Here is a 17,596-nt window from a genome sequence, read left to right as displayed (position 1 = left end):
TTTCAATGAGGATGCACAGAGTCAGGTCTAGTATTTGTAGGTCCTGGATATTTGGTCTTGTATAAGTATAAATATTTTCCAGATGTTTTTAGGCTCCTAAGAGCCACATATGTAGACATGTTTTGCTTTTGTTTTGATCTCCTGTGTAATTCCACCCATTTCCAATCATTTTAATGGGTTTACTTCTGATTTGCAAGTGTAAAACAAGAGAATCAGTAATAACTTCTGTACAAAGATTACTGCGAGAGTGTGAAGGTTGTGATCAGGGGTTCATTATGTTACACAGGTCACTTGTCGATCCATGGAATTTCTTTTATTAGATGATGGAAATAGCATGGGAAGACCAGAGCTGGCGTTATTTTGTCCCCACAAACAACACCTTTTTTGGCTCTGTCTGGATTACATTACAACTTGAATGCAGAATTTTCAGGCCCTTTCTAAGTGAAATCACCAACCTCCCGTGGTTCCACATTCAGTTCTGACATTAGACAGTACTCTAGTTGAAGGCCATGTTTTTGTTTAATAAGGCATACCATTGTAGTGGCCATTCCCTTGCATTTAATGGCTTTATGAACTAGGGACTGATTTGGTTCACTATTTTGAAGATAATATACCATCCATTAAAAGCTCTAAAGCACCCCTGGGTTGCATTTGTTTTAACATTTCTAAACCTCAACCATTTTTATAGTCACTTCATTGAAGGTATTTTATTTTAAAAAGCACCATTTACTCTCTCTTCTCTAACCCAGCAAGGCTTAAGGGTATGACACAATAGCACAAGCTGCACCCAATTTTCTACAAAATGCGCCTGCCAAGAACCACTAGTGTCCCTGCATAGTGTAAACAGTAAAAAGTATCGGAAAATAACTTTCCATTGCATTATTTCTGAGCCTGCCACTGGGGGAGGCTCAGCAGTCAAAGAGATTTGGAAAACATGAGGATCCAATGGATAAGACTGGAAATCAGTTTCCATCCTGCTGTAAAACATCTTTCATCCCATTCAGCCAAGTGCTTCCTCTCTGGAGGGTGCTAGTCTCCACTTCCACGTGAATTAGCAATGATCCAGAAACTGGTTAGAGGGGTTACAGTTCACCATCTTGGTAAGGAGTCCAGTATTGCATGAAATCCATTTCACACGTAGACTACTCAAGCCTATCAAGTCATAACTCCATAGGCAGGAGGGGAGACACAGTGGGCTGCCTTCATAGGAGGCACAAGATTGGACTTCATGTCTCTTCAGCCAGTTCCCAGAGTCCTTTCAAAGTTAGCAGTCACACGTGTTGTTAAACCTTGTAAATATCTTCCTCTCTCTCTCTCTCTCTCTCGCTCTCTCCCTCTCTTTTCTTAAAGATTTGTCAAGCTTATTTGAGTTTGTTGACACTTTCTTGTAATGTAAATGCATAGTTCTCAAACTGTCCTCACCCCTCTTCCCAACCCCATGCTTAACCTAAGTCAATTTTAAAAAAGACATCACAGAAAAAGGGGGACACATTCTTCTCAATCAGATCCAGGCAATCCCAAAGTGAATATGGATCTTAGGGGTAACTTAATATAGGTTGAATCTTTCTAGTGCAGCATTCTCTGGTCTGATAACATCCGTGGTCCAGCATGATTTCAGTAAGCTAGATGTCCACTTCTCATGGGAGTGGCTAAATTCCCTGTGGTTCCATAAAGTTTCGTTACAGCCACCGGTCTTGGTTCTTAGTGTTCTGTGCTGTTATTTACCTCTAATTTATCCCCTAAATGTCTTCTAAGAGCCCAGTAAGCAGTTGAAGTGATGGTAATGCTGCTAGACGATATTGACTTCCTGTGGTTCGGCAAATTCTTTCGTTTGGCACTGGTCAGGTCACGAAGATGCCAGACTAGAGAGGTTCAATCTGTATAAAAATTGGCCTAATGTGGTTTTCTAGCTAAAGGGGAGCATCTCTCCCACCACAAAGCAAGTTTGGCATAAATGGATGCCATAAGTAAAACAGAAATGTGCTGAGATTTTTATTAGAATCTCTGTTTTTTTTTCCCACTGATTTGCCACGGCAAAATATGAACACAACAACACTCACATTGGGTTGAACTTTTAACTTGCTGTGTCACACTGGGTTGGAAATTAAAAATATAAAATATCTTATCCCTAGTCTTTCATGCAGGTCCTTGTGCTGATTTTTTAATTGCAACTGCAATAAAATAATGACTCACTAATGTGATGATATTAAAGTACTGTAATAGTTTGCAGTATAACTAGAGACAGTTATTTACACTAAAAAAAAAGAAGCATGTGAGAATAAGTGAGAAAATGTGATTGCAGAAGTGAGAAAAAGCTCTCACTGTTACAAGGACTTTTTATTTCCACTGGATTGGTTACTATTCCCCTAAAATCAATAACACCTAGCTGAAGCATTAATAATGAAAACATGAGTGGTATATTGAGAGGACTGTTATTTTATCCTCCCCTGCCTTCAAGATAAAGTTCTATACAACTATTCAGAAATAGTTTTCACTGCAAATTTTAATATTAGTTTTCCCGTATTCGATCCACTGAAAAATAAATTAGAAAAATAGGACATTTTGTCTACAGCATGCAACAGTAATTTGAACAATTGGAACAATTTATATTCTCTTTAACAATCTCACATGCAATGTCCATTTAAAATGTACATAGTACAGGACCATTTTAAATCAATACGAGAGCATCCCAGAAAGTAAGTTCATTACTGTACACAGGACTACATGAAGATCCAAGCAAGGCTCATATCAGTGTACGGAGCATGATAAATAAAAAGCTATATCACAATATAAAAGAAAATAAAAACACCATAAAATAAACTTACAGTTAAAATATGATCTCAATGTTAAAACAACTTTTACTTTAAATCTAACACTTAAGGCAAAACTAAATCAGCTACCTCATGTGGTGGAAATGCAGCTTCATATGTTCCATTATTGAGTAGTCTATTAATACCTAAGGAGAAGAAAAATGAGTTTCAATATCCATTTTAAGCTTTTCAAGAGGTATTGCATTTCAGCCTATGAATTGAGGAAATGTGGCAATGATAAATACAACTTCAAATTCTATGAGTAATACTACTGCATTAGTAGTGTTAGTTACAGGTTTGAATTTCTCTCAGACAACATGGTATATATAACCAGACAAATGCTTTCATTGTCTATACAAGAATTTCTGTTTATCCATCAAATGTATAAAATATTTTTAATCCATTAATCAGAAGACATTTGAATTATACTGAACAATTTAACAAATATTAGCTTGCGATGCTCAGTCAGTCCTATTTCTGAATGAATATGTTATATTATGAATACTGGAAATGTTTATTTGGTTTATTTAACGAATATTTTTCTTTATATAGACAAAAGATAGTAGTACTCATCATAAGACCCAATTTACGTTTTTTCTAAATATCAGAATTCTTACCCATTTTTGATTTTCCATCTTCATACTTTGTTCTCTGTAGCATGTGGTGCACTATTCTACTTCTTGTGGAGTTGCTGAAGAAGCTGTCCTTGTTATTTATTGTAAAGCTGTTAAAATGATTGATTCCTTTTTATATTCAAAGTAATCCATAGCTTTTGAAGCACAACTATCCAACAGGTTATTTTGCCATACTGTATATATATATATTTACTAGTGATTCATAGTTATTGCATAAGACACAGTGTTATGTGTCACAGTTAAGACACAGTTATTACATAAGACACAGTCTTCAAAAAGTCCTTTCAACACTCTGAAGAAATAGTATGTATCATCTCCATTTTACTGATGGGAGAACAATCACATTGGTTAAGACCAAAATTCTCATGTAGTGGCCCATGATTTGGGATGCCTCCATTTTTTAGGTGTCCAACTAGAAACACCTTGGGCCTAATTTTCAGAAGTCCTGAGTTTTCTCAAATCCAGCTGAAGTCAATAGGAGTTACAAATGCTCAGCACAATTCAGGGTCATAACTTGCTAGAAAGGCAGCTTAACCAAGGAATGGTATAGGTACACTTGGCCTCATCACAATAGGAAATGGACTTTGACCTCAAAGTCCCTTCTACCCCTACATTTCTGTGATTCTGTGGTAAGTGCAATTCGAACACAAATCACCATCGGGGCTGAGAGGTCTCAAGTTGGGCACCAATAACAGATGACAGTTTGGAAATTTTGGGCCTAAGTGATTAGACAATGCCACACAGTGACTTATTGGCAGGGATTAGCACTTAGCTGTTCCCACTACTACATGCCATCCACTAGATTTCACATGAACTTATGTGAAGTCAAGCTTTAACTCTACTATATTCAAGTCTTTACCTTAAGATTAAATAAAAATTAAAAGAGGGACAATACATTACAAATCATTTTAAACTCCATCACTGTATACCACATTATAAACAGGTAGCATTAATCCATAGTACAGCAAATCAGAGATGACATCTTGGCCCTAGCAGATAGATTTGTGGTTTTTAGGTTGTATAAAGAAGATCAAGGATTTTCTACACATATCTGAGGAAGGAACATTTGTGGCAGACACAGCTGGTTAAAATCCAAAGTCACTGTTTTCAACATGTTCCCAGGGATTTCCTTCTTTTCAGCTGAGGGAACATTCTGAGATTTAGCCCAGCTGTTTCTTGAACTAAATAAAATAAAATCTAGAGTTTTTGTATTTAATGATGTGAAAGGAGCATGCTCCCTATTGGAGCCAGATTTTGCCTCTAAACTATGCTATTGAACAGATCTCAATGGAAGCCACTATTGAGTATCGGAGGACAGAATATGGTCCTAAGTAAAAACCAACAGGAAACATAAAACCTGACACCATGTGCTTGTCGGTGACCATCTGCCTTGCTGTCACCTGGAGAGAAGAAATGAGAAAATAAAATGGGCACATGGATTTCTTCTGTTGCATTCCCAACACTAGCACTTACTGGTGAATCCGCGCTCGGCTAAAGGGTGCTGTGTAGCAATCTGTCTCTTCCAGGTCAGGGAGGGCCTCCTTGTCAAGCTTCATTGGATTTCTGGGAAGCCAGCTTTTCAGTTCTCTCATATTCCTCTGCAAACTGGAACAATGACAAGTTAGATTTATGCTCACAGCAGCATATTGCTTTTGTTGCCATCATTGCTCTATATGCTGGATGAGAATGAACTATATAGGCTTGAAATGGAAGCAAGAGAAAACTTATTTTTTTCTAAATTACTAAAACAAAATAAAAAAGTCAATGCTTATATTGTTTGTGAGTTGATCTTTTGGACCTCACTCAAATACCATTCCCACAACCGTCATTGTTGTCAGCATTTGGTCAAACAAGGATAGCAGGATTTGGCTGACTTAAGGTAGCACAGTGGTAAGGATGGTAATATTCAGGATGTCCCTTATATCCTGTATTGGTGGTCCAGTGGCTCTGAGGGTGGGCAGAGGTGGCTCTGGAACCCATCATCCTCTGCTCCCCAGGCCAATGCTCTATCCCCTAAGCCACACTGGAAGCCACCCCACCTTCAGGGCATCCCTTACATCCTGTGTTGGCGGTCTGATGGCACCGAGGGTAGGCAGAGGCAACTCTGGAGCCTGCCACTTTCTGCTCCCCAGGAAAATGCCCTATCCCCTAAGCCATGCAGGAACCCACCTCACCTCACCTCACCCCACCTCCCTACCTTGAGGATGTCCCTTAAACAGTGGAATCCACCTCACCTCCCTACCTTCAAGTCATCCCGTATACCCTGTGTTGCTTTAGAGAACGGTTCTCTGAATTGTAATTCCTTCCCAAAGTAGCTTCTTTGCAATAGCAATTACAATGACTCTCCCCGCCTTAGTCAAGGGTGTGTGTACAGGCCCAATCTAATGCTGAATCTAAGATATAAAGACCAACCCTATGGATACCTCATGCACAAAATTCCTTCTTTTAAATAGAGAAGAAAAATATAGTCCTTAATTCTACATGATTATGAATTGTAAATGAACCTAGTCCCTGGCACATCCAGTTAAAGCTCCATATGATGTGTAGAGGCCTGTCAAATTCTATCCCTCAAGAGTATCGCTACAAGTCAAATACAACAAGAATACTTTTGAGCAAAAAGTGCAAAATTGTTATACAATCAGCATTTAAACCAGGGGTGGGCAAGAGGCTGCTAGCGGGCCGGATCCAGCCCAACAAGCCACAGGATCCAGTCAGCAGCCACCTTGCTGGCACCCTTATTACAGAGCAGGAACAGCCACTTGAAACAGCAGGCTTCAAATTGCTGTGCAAGCTGGGCAAGGAGGAGAAAGCTTTGTGTGCTTTTGCGGCCTCCTAGCAAATAGGAGTTTCTGGCCAATAGGAGCTAAGATATTTTGCTGAAGGTAAGGGCAGTGAATGAAGCCTTCTCCCTTCTCACTCCCTCCCTGTGCTGGAGCAGACCCCCCCCCCCCACACACACACAGGCAGGGACCCTGTTTCAGATACTTAGAAAGCTGCTGGCTCAGAGCCACTTAGGTAAGAACCTCCCAGCCAGAGTCTGCCCCTGGCATCTCCCACTTCTCCACCCTCCGCCAACTATCTGCCCAGGGTTATCCTCTGTATCCCCACCTCCTCCAGGTCACAACTCTCTAGCAGACCCTGAATCCAATCCTGCACCCTCCCCCAGATCCTCCCAGATGCTGACCCTCGCTGACCCTGCCCCACGTCACCACCCAAACCCTCTGTAACGCATTTCCCCCTTCTTCCAGGACACAACCCCCTCCTAGACCCTGCACCCTTTTCCACACTCCCTCCTGCACCCTAGTTCTCTAACCCAAACTCCCTTCTACACCCTATTCACCATCCCAGACACCACACCACCTCCACAGAAGTGCAGCCCTTGACCACTTACCAAAATCTTGGAGTGGCCCCCCATTAAAAATTATTGTCAACCCTGCTTTTGTCAAAAACTAGAAAAAGTATTTCTGCAATTTTCTAAGGATGAGTTATCACATAATCATAGGACTTAGTTCTAAGTCTGTGCTCAATCTTTCTATACGCAAGACTCCCTGACTCCCTCCATTAGAGGTATGTTTAGATATGGATGTCAAAACTCAATTTATAGAAATTAGAAATGGAAATTCGCCAGCAATGACCAATTCTGCCTTTCAGATTTGCCTGATCCTATATTACTTGCACACCCAAACTCACCTACCATAGAAATTAATGGGAATTTTGTGTGTTTAAGGAATACTGGATTGGCTCTTGTTGTGATAATATATCTCTGGAGGTATGGTTGAGTGGTAAGACACCTTCACAACATCTATATTTTTCAGCTGGGTTTAGGCCTGGTTTTTACAAGTTGCATCTATGTTTTATACTCACAAAATAAATCCAAGGCACAAATCTGGGTACTTGCTCTTACAACTATCTGATTTACAGCTGCAATTAAACTGATAATTGAGGACAGGAATCAGAGATACAACTATTTGGAATGAGCCCACTTTTCAGTTATGAAAAAAAAAGTCTGCATGAATTTTGCACCTACGATTTGCACTTGGAAAGGGAGACTACCCTTCAGAAAATTTTCCTCTCATAGTCAGCAAAGAAGCAGAGTACAAATGAAAAGCCAAGACCTACTACTACAACCCCACATGCAGTGTATGTTTATTATTTAGAAACCTAAAATGTAGAGCCAGAATCTCATATTATCCAAATCAGGCCATTTGCATATAGCAGTTAAATTTCTAGGGAAGTATTTTGCATTTGCCATGAAAATAGTCCCATGAAATTAAGTGATTAAGTGGAAAGAAAAGTGGAACATAAGTGAGATTGCTGAAAAAGCTTATTTCAAATTGACAGTAAGCTGCATAGTAAGATCACTCGGGCTTTTCCATTGTAAGATTTTATGTTCAGGGACAATCTAACATTTGAAAAATGCTTCAGTGTGACACAGCACCTTAAACTCAAAGTAAGATGAGCAATCTATTTTGAAATAGCTTATTTTGAAATTTGGTGCGTCTACACATAATGTGCTATTTTGGGCCATTCCTTATACCCTTATACCTCGTGTAACGAGGTTTACCAGGATGGCAAAATAGCGTTATTCTGAAATAATGGGAGGCTTGTGTAGACACGGGTTAACTATTTTGGGATAACTCTGGTATTCTGAAATAGCCGTGCAGTGTAGATGTACCCTTAGAATCAGAAAGTTCCCCTATCCAATTGTGTATTTGTTTCTTTATTTTTCCAAAAAAGGCTGTCTGGTTTCCAATTACAAAAAGTAAAACCAAAAACTAGCCACCCCTATTCCCATTACTGCTGTTGAATAACCCTATCTTACAAACGTACACTTGAGTTGAATAGAGCTGATTCACAAAAATAAAGTTGCTCACATGTCATTTGCAGGATGAAGCCATAAGATATATTTCTCAGATTATTCTGACACATAGTAGAGGTTTTATATAATTTTGCTGCCGGTTAGTGCAAAGTGCACATTAATTTCAGTATTTGGAAATACTAGACCTGACTATTCTCTCACATGATAGTCCTGTGGCACCTCAGAGACCAACACAAATACATATACTATCATGAGCTGAAGAGGGTTTTACTTGTGAAACCTCATAATACTATATTTATATTTGCTAGTCTCTAAGGGTACATCTAGACAGCGGGGCTATTTCAGGATACCTCTGGTATCCTGAAATAGCTACCCTGTATCTTTGAAACATGCCCATTATTTTGAAATATTTTTCAAAATAACGGGTGCTCTATTTCAGCATCCCTGTACCCCTTGTACCTTATTTCAAGTTTAGCGTGCTGTGTAGATGCACCTTAAGGTATCACAGGACTACTTGTTGTTTTTAAAGTTACAGACTAGCTTCCTCAGATGAGCAGAGTGAAGAGAAAAGGGGGTACCCTCACAATTTATAACAGGAAAAGAAAAAGAGGGAGAGGGGGAAAAAGTACCTGTCAATTGTACTGTTGGTGATAATGAGGCTAATGAGGCAAATGGTGGCCATTTGCATTGGTTTCTGATTTTTATTCTTGTTTTAGGTTTTCTCTCAGTTCATCCCCAACCCAAAGTCCCATACTTAGCTTTTGACATCAATTGAGTGTTCAATATAAGGAAAGCAGGTTTTATAATGGCCCATCCAGTTCATGTTTTTGATTAAGCCATGAGAGAGAGTGTCAAACTTGCATATGAAGGTCATTTCTGTACTTTCTCGCTGTAGATGGTTTTTGAAATTTCTTTGCAGAAGAACAAATACTTTTAAATCTATTAATGAGTTTGTCAGGTAGGTTAAAATGCTCTCCTAAGATGCGTCTACACTGCACCCATAGCTCAAAATAAGATACGCAATTTGAATTACACAAACTGCGTAGCTTATTCCAAATTAATTTTGAAATAGTTTATTTTGTAATTTGGTGCTGTCTAGAGGGGTATAAGGTGGGGGTTGTAGGTGATGAATAATGGAGTTCTGTTATTTTCCTTGTTGGACCTGTCCTGAAGAAGCAGATTCTTTAGTATTCATCTGGCTCTGTCAATCTATTTCTTCACTTTCCCAGGTGGGTATTTAAGTTTTAAGAATGCCTGATAAAGATTCTGTAAGTGTTTGTCTTTGCATATGAGATTGGAGCAAATCCGGTTGTATCTTAGGGCATGGCTGTAAACCATTGGCTGTCCTGGATGGAAGCTAGAGGCATGTAGGTAAGAATAACTGCAGGTAGGTTTCCAGTATAAGGTGGTGATAATGTGGCCAATGTGTCTGCAGTGTAGACACGGACTAAATTATTTCGATATAACGCTTGTGCCCCAAATGACAAATATACCAATCAGGCACCTTATATTAGCATTAAATTCGCTTACAAAGAGAAAGAAAAAGTTTCTTTTTAATGGTGAATCAGATGAGTTGTCTGCATTCTTTGAATATAACATTTTCAGACGTTCTGAGACGTTCTGTGCCAACTGCTACTAACCAATTATCATATTGTGCAGACAGGAGGTATAAGAATTCTATTTAACTCACACTGCCCTTTTTTTTTTCAATTTTACATTCATTCTTTTTGTATAATTTGTGATCATTTAATGATGTTTTATAATCTTGCTGGACAACCAAGTATTATTGTCTAACCTGAGTTTGGTAGACATGTGGGTTGCATGAAGATTCTCAGTGGCTGACCTTAAAAAGTTTTGCCCTTGTGAGTAGGGAAGACTCTCCCAATAAGTTTTTTTTTAATCAAATGAGAGCAAGAATTTTCAGTATCTAATTATTAGGATTATAATTTATGAAAAGGACAATAGAAGCAGTTATTCTGTTGAAAACCTGCTCTGCTATTTTATCAATTTAAGATCTCCAGAGGATGATACAGAGATTCAAACTAAATAGACTCTTAAAGAAAACCCAGGTCTCCATTTATAAGTTTATTTTTATGGGGATTTTGGAGAAACTTTCATAACAAAAAAGAAATAGATAAATATATAGCTTATTCTGCTGTTCAATATTGCACATCAATAAACCAAACAAATGGAAATAAATCACTAAGTCATGCTTATATCAGAGCCAGGAACAGCTTTTATGACTGATTAATGGTTCAATTACTCCAAAGTTCAGACATTGTTGAATATAAAAACCTGAATGTTACTATACTCATACACAGTGGAACAATATCACACACACAGCTTACATACACAAAGCACCAGAATTAAGGCCCAAACTCTCTCCTAAATCGTGTTGCAATATACAGCTACCGCAGCTTACATGTAAGGAAGGGCATTGTGAGTTCTGCATACTGCTGATGAAGAAAGATAGCTATACTTAAGTTTTCAATACTTAAGTAAAAACTAGAGCTAGAATTAAAAAAACCCCTATAAGTAAAACAAGAGCTGAGCAAATAATTGCTTTTTGTTCAGGGGACAAACAAAAAACAGAAAACAAAAGAGTGTGACTTTTCCTCCCTATTTCAGTGTTTCTTTTTAAGACAGAGGAACACCAAACAATAATTTTGTTTTAATGAGGAACACCAATGACATTTTGTTGTCGGGGGGAAAGTTATTGAAGGGGAAAAAAAGTCACCTGTCCCTTTAAGGCTGGCCATTTTGAATTCTGTTGTTCTCCGTGTGCCACAGACTTTTAAAATTGGAGTATTTAGCTTTATAGAGTATGAATCTGAAGTTCTTATCGAAAGTGGAGATGTTTGTGGGAGTACAAGGAAATCACGATCAGGTACATAGTTTACTAAATGAGTGATTTAATAAATGAGCTGGTAAAAACACAGATACATTTGTTCCCATGGACATCATATCTCTCTGATCCTGTAAGTATTCCATTGACTTCAACTGGAGTCCCATTCATGAAGAACTTGCAGGACAGCACCTGTAACAGTTCTTAATTCGTTACATTCTTTTCTTAAAAGTGTACCTGTTCTAAGAGAGGATGGTTTTTATCTAGCTGTACATGGACTGCCTCCTCAACTGATGTAAACAGGCATAGTTCTGTTAAACTTAGCATAGTTGTGTAAACTTGTGGCAGTTTACACAAGTTGAAAATCTCGTGTTATTATGACAATCCAGCTCCCACTGAAGTCAAAGGAAAGTCTCCAATTAATTTCTGTGAAAACTGGATCACGTCCTATTGACACATACTATACAATGTTGGGGTTCACTAACCATCAAATGCATTTTTAAAGCTAGACTGTTTCTGCAAAGGGGGAGTTTTGTTTCATCACAAAAAATATAATACCCCCCCCCACACACACACTCATTTCCATCGTCCTGCTCTGACAGCTGAAACTGACATTTTTGCACCTTTACTGCAGGAAATACCAGCATTTGACCCTAGATAAAGCATGTGAAGTTTTACTCATTTACACAGATGTGATATGCCAATTTTGAAGTAAATCTGGGGTGATAAAAATTAAAAGTTTGTGTGCCCAGAACTCTCCTAAACAAAAGATTCAATTCCTCAGTGATTCCATATGGTTAATGATAGCACTCAGAAGGTGTGGAATGTCTTCAGAATTAGTCCTAATACTTTAGTATCATTGTGAATTTTTAAAATATCTGACACCAGTGGCATTAGAAAAAGCAAATTTTGCCGTGCAGATGCATCTGAGTTTGCCCCAGTATGCAAAAGTCGAATAAATGGTAATAGTTTCTTTAAAAATGAAGATGCGATGAGAAGTATTCATTTTCACTTCGTTCTTTTTTCTAGTTCTTGTACCACTCTACCTGTTAATTTCAAATTTTTAATAAAAAATCCTGTCCCTATGATCTATGCTTATGTTTATAGGACACAGCTTGTAAATTTATAGAATTATTATAGTAACATGGACAGTGATGCACACATACTGAAAAAGTTATAACAATGTGTTTTTTTATTTTCCCATTTCTGTTTTGTGTGCATTTTAAGGATTAGTTTTTTTATTTAGATTTGGACTTTTCCAACAGTAAGAGTTTACATGTAATTATTAAAAACGGGGCTTTTCCTCTTTTAAAATGCTGGAATAAAAATGCAGCAAAATATTTAACTTCGCCTGATTGGTTTTTGACTTTGCATAAAAGAAACTTCATATAATAATGAAAAATATGTTTGTCTCTGGTGTTAAAATTCACGTAGACTTTAAGGCCAGAAGGTACCATCACATAGGCATTGACTCTGAGACTACCCACATGGAAAAATTAATGGGTGCTCAGCACCCACCAGCAACCAAGCCCCTCCCCTGTCTCTCTCCCCAGAACCCCTCACCCATTGGCAGTCCTGATCGGCAACTCCTCTTCCTCCCTCCCAGTACCTCCCACCCACCACAAACAGCTGTTCTGTGGTATTTTGAATGCTGTAAGAGAGAAGGAGGGGAAGGGGTACACAGTGTACTCAGGGAAAAAGGTAGAACAGAGGTGAGGCGGGGTTTCGGGAAAAGGGATGGAGTGGGAGACACAGGCAGGGATGGGGGGGGGGGGGTCAGGATCCCCTGTCTAGAAGGGAAGTTGGCACCTACGTATCATCTTGATCATCTAGTTTGACCTTCTGTGCGTTGCAGGCCACAGAACTTCAGCCACCCACTCCAGTACTGCTGGCTGACTTTTTAAAGCCCCTCAAAACGTGATTTAAATACCTAAAATTACAGAAAAGGCACCTTTCACTTTTGTTCGAATTACTGACTTCATGTGTGAAGCAGACCAAAAAATAAAAATAAAAGCAAAACACAACCAGGGTCTCTGCCAATCAGACCTGGGGGAAAATTCCTTCCTGAACCCAAATATAATTTACTACTCTATTGTTAAACATGGAGTTTACTTGAATTGCATATTCTATATATGTGTTACTAAATAGGATTATAAATTCACCTAAAATCCAAGTTTTTAATCACACACAGAAATCCCCAGAAGAATTTAGTATGGAACTAAGCATGTTTTATGGCATGGCCCTGGGTATATTAGCCTTAATATTACAAAATTGTAAGCAGTCTGCTTTGCATTGTACACTAAAATAAAGCAAGCACGTGCATGACAGGGGAGAGGAGAAAAGCAGTTGTAAATTTATGTTATAAATAATTTCTGTCTAATATTACTATTGAATATCTGGATTTATAAACCAAATTTTGCAATTGAGACACTTTTTTGATTTTCAGAAAGCCTTTGACAAGACCCTTCAACAAATTCTTTTAAGCAAAGTAAGCTGTGATGGAATAAGAGAGAAGTGGAGAAAGTAAGTGTAATTTACTCCTTATAGCACAAGAACTAGGCATAATCAAATGAAATAAATAGACAACAGTTTTAACAAACAAATAGAAGGGGTTCCCCAACCCCACAACAGAGTCAGACTGTGGAAACTCTTTGCCTGAGGATGTTGTGAAGACCAAGATTATTACAGGCTTAAAAAAAGAACTAGGTAAGTTCATGGAGGATAGATCTAACAATGGCTATTAGTCAGGATGGGTAGGGATAATGTCCCTCGGTTTGCTAGAAGCTGGAAACTGGCAAAATGAGTAGAATCTCATGATGATTGCCGGTTCTGTTCACTCTCTCTGGGGCACCTGGCTTTGGCCACTATCAGAAGACAGCATAATATGCTAGATGGACCTTTAGTCTGTCCCAGTATGGCCATTCTTATGCTCATATTAGAAGACAATCTGCAAATGAAAAGTGTATGTTGTAAAGCAACAAATAAATTTTAGTAACTCAAGCACTCACTAAAATGCTGTCTTTAATATTAAATCTCTGCTAATAAATTCAATGAGACCATTCTTTTGGCATGAGAAGTACCTCACTTGCAATGTGAGAAATGGCAATGCTTAACTGTACAGCATCCTGTAACAGCTGTCTATTTTAGGGCATTATTTGTGTTAACACATTTTTGCGTTTCCATTAATCAACTCTGATAGTTTTAGTTTCTTTGGATAAATTTACAACTGCTAATGTTTAGCGGGTGGCTATATGGCAAGATTAGAAGCTATGCATCACCCACCAACCTGCCCATGGTTTTGCTCCTCCAGTCAGTGTAATAACATTTTTTCCTGAAAGAATAGCAGAAGTCATCTGAGAACAATCAAGTTAGAGACAGTTGAAAAGGACTCCCACATGTATGAGAACACATACAATGCAAATTTACATGCTAAAGAGAGAAAAAAAATTAAAATTGAAATACAGTAATTCTAAAAATTACTTTACATTTTGATATGACGGATCTACAGAGGCTCAGCCATGTCAAATTATTGATTCATTCACTGAATTCTCAGTAAAGATAATACAAGTTTTGGCCAAAAAGCTATTAACAAGATATGGTCCTTCTTACTGTTTTTAATTCTACAGGGATCATTTTCAAAATTAGCAATTGCTTTAGTTCTGTAATAAAGGCTATATACATTCTTAAATCTGTATATGCATTTCTCATAGACATCAATTACTATTTTGCATGCAAATTAAGAGCAGTATATGGCTCCAAGATTCATTTAACAGGAACAAATTATCTTTATGTTTCAGTTCACTTCTCTTTTCCTTTCCTGGGGCACAGTAATTTCTGAAGAAAAAAAGTTATATAATTCCCAATGAAATCTTCACAGGAAACAGTTATTCTTGAAACACATACACATACAGCGAAATACTTGTAGCAAAATAGTTTTTTTCACTTCCCACCACTGGTCTACATGCCCTTCTTTTCAATTTTGCAAATAACTTTTCAATTTTGCAAGTGGCTTAAACCCTGATGCTGCAATCTCACCTAGGTGAGTGCGCCCTTATGTTAGTACAGAGACCTCTTGAAGGGCATTATTGGTATGGATGAGTTTGCTGGCTCATGGCACTACTTTGTACATACTAATCTCCAATGGTATTAGTTGCTGAGATCCTTTATACTTCTGTATATTGAGATAAGAATAAACCAATATTTTTGAGTATCAGTGTTTAAAATAAATGACAAACTTTTTTCAGCCATTCTTCAAGAAGCATTTTCTCATCTTGCACAGGAATATCATTAAACATTACAAATAATAATATTTCAGTTCTGGATGTTAAACAAAGGAGATCCTCATCAGATGGTAACTTAAATTTGAAAGAGATGAAGATGCCCCATGAAGAAACCATACAAAGTTAACAGGATCCATCTGGCAAATATTTGTAATACATCTATTGTGCAAGAGAGGGAGTGCTTGGTCTGAAAAGGAGGAGGAGCTGAGAAAATGTTCATTCGTGAAATCTTTCTTAGGGTTATCTGAAACCTATCTCTCTTCAAATACCTCTTAGGTACTTGGCAGCCTGATTTGGGATGCTCCTATACAAAGTTGCAAAAGGAGCATAGAAACCCTATAAGTTAAGGGTTTTTAAAAAAGATATTATACTTATGAAACATGGCTTTTTCCATTACTTTTAATTGCCCTTAACTGCTCCACTTAGGAGTCCAGCTGAACTATAGCTATAGGTCATATAACTCATTATATAGATCACAATTTCTATTTTACATAAGCTACTTCTTCTTCATGCATGATCATCCTATTTGCTTGAGTTTCAATCTTGTATGGCAAAGCTGCTGCCTCTTATACATACCTTTTAAACATGCAACATGTTCCTTTTTCATAGAACATTCAGGCATATCATTAAAACAAATATAAATAATTTGTGGTTCCCAATGTAATTGTGTGAAAAATACTGAAATGTATGTCAGAGCCAACAATTATTGCAAAGTATTAAAAACACGTTATTGATAACTATTCATATCTTAATTTTCATTACATATCATACTGAGCCTCAAAAGTTAATTGTTAGAAAGCTCAGCAACCTCCTGAGCTTTTGGATCATTTGTGGTTATGTTGACGTGGGTGAAGAAGAGAGCATCAAAAATACCTCTAGGTTCAGGTGGAACTGAAACTGAAGTTTTCCAGATTTTTCATCAAATTGAAAAGCTGGGAAAATTTCATTTTGGGTTGCATGAAAGATTTAGTTCGCCCCAGCTTTGTGACTATTTTATGTGAAGTGCAACAGCTTCAGAGAAAGAAAATAGGAAAGAATATTCCATTCATTTCAACATTTGCAAAATGTTTTCTTTTTTCATGCCAACTGAAAAAATTCACTGAAATTAACATACACTTGCTATCTGTTTCAATTAACCTGAATTGGTATATTTTAGTGAAAAAATATTTCAGCCAATTTTTTTCCCAACTGTAGTTGAAATACATATTATGCATTGAAATACTATTTTTTACTAGTAAAATTAATTTGCAGTTTCACATTGATTTCCCTGAGATCAGGATCTGGGACTTTGGGTAGTCCCTTGGGATGAAAGCAAGTTATTTTGACTCTTTTCAGCTACACTTATGCCAAGTCTAGCACCAAACCTTTCTTCCTTTTCAAGGGTAATTCTGTTGATTTCAGTGGGACTACTAATGTGCGATCAGTTTTTTGAGAGAATTTAGAGTTAGGGCATGCATTTAGATCAAATATTCTCTTTGGGGATATGCCTACTAGAAGTATCGTTAAAGAGCAAGATTGTGGCCCACCTTTACATCACTGAGCAGGAGAGTAAAGAGGTGTAACACATGAGGCTTGATAAGCACAGTAAGAAAAGCATCTTCTGTGGGGAAATTACTCCCTCTCCCATGATGATGCTAAGGTTGGGGCACACATAGAGACTTAGTTTTTGGTAAGTTATGGAGGGGGGGAAGCAATCTGCTGCTAGTACAGAACAAGAGTAGGATACAACCCCCACTACAGTACATTTTGGGAGAGAACTGTGTATAATAAGGCTTCCTTTTTCCAACAGATGAGAAGTGTTACCTCAGCAACAGAACATAGAATATGTTACAATGCTTAGAAAATGGTTCTTTGAGTAAAACCTCAGTGCAGGTATATACTTTAAAGAAATAGTCTATTTAACATATTTATTCAGTATGTATTGTAAGCAGTGTCATTCTGCTTTTTAGAAACTAATTTTCAAATATCTGAATAAAGTGAATGGAATACAGCACTAAGAACTTTAACAAAAAGTTAGTTTGAATGCCTGCCTAGAAAAATTATTAATTAGATGCCAAATACAATTCTAAGAGTGCATAAATATCTGTAGGAACTTGGCTTTCATAAATTTCTCTCTCAAGTAAGAAAATCAGCTAGGTCAAATATCAAAATAATTATTGTACTTCAAGTCTTTTTAATAACAAGTTGGGAGAAAAACAGCATTAGGA

General features: G+C 37.6%; 1 protein-coding gene across 8 annotated transcripts in view; it reads right to left on the bottom strand.

Moving 5' to 3' along the window:
- ANO3 (anoctamin 3) overlaps positions 1 to 17,596 on the bottom strand; it is a 371,038-nt gene that overhangs the window by 80,328 nt on the left and 273,114 nt on the right. For 7 of the 8 annotated variants that reach the window (XM_075927761.2, XM_075927758.2, XM_025185005.3 and 4 more), the window contains 4 exons: positions 14,396 to 14,440; positions 4,919 to 5,050; positions 3,428 to 3,534; positions 2,901 to 2,956 (listed from right to left, as the gene is read on the bottom strand). In XM_075927761.2, coding sequence (XP_075783876.1) covers positions 2,901 to 2,956; positions 3,428 to 3,534; positions 4,919 to 5,050; positions 14,396 to 14,440 — 340 coding nt within the window. The remainder of the gene's footprint in view (positions 1 to 2,900; positions 2,957 to 3,427; positions 3,535 to 4,918; positions 5,051 to 14,395; positions 14,441 to 17,596) is intronic. The other variant, XM_075927757.2, reaches the window with a different exon arrangement.

The sequence above is a fragment of the Pelodiscus sinensis genome, chromosome 5 (genome assembly GCF_052426305.1).
Source record: "Pelodiscus sinensis isolate ZL-2025 chromosome 5, ASM5242630v1, whole genome shotgun sequence".
NCBI lineage: Eukaryota > Metazoa > Chordata > Testudines > Trionychidae > Pelodiscus > Pelodiscus sinensis.
Note: the sequence above shows the minus strand (reverse complement) of the source record. Positions and strands in the feature narration are given on the sequence as shown.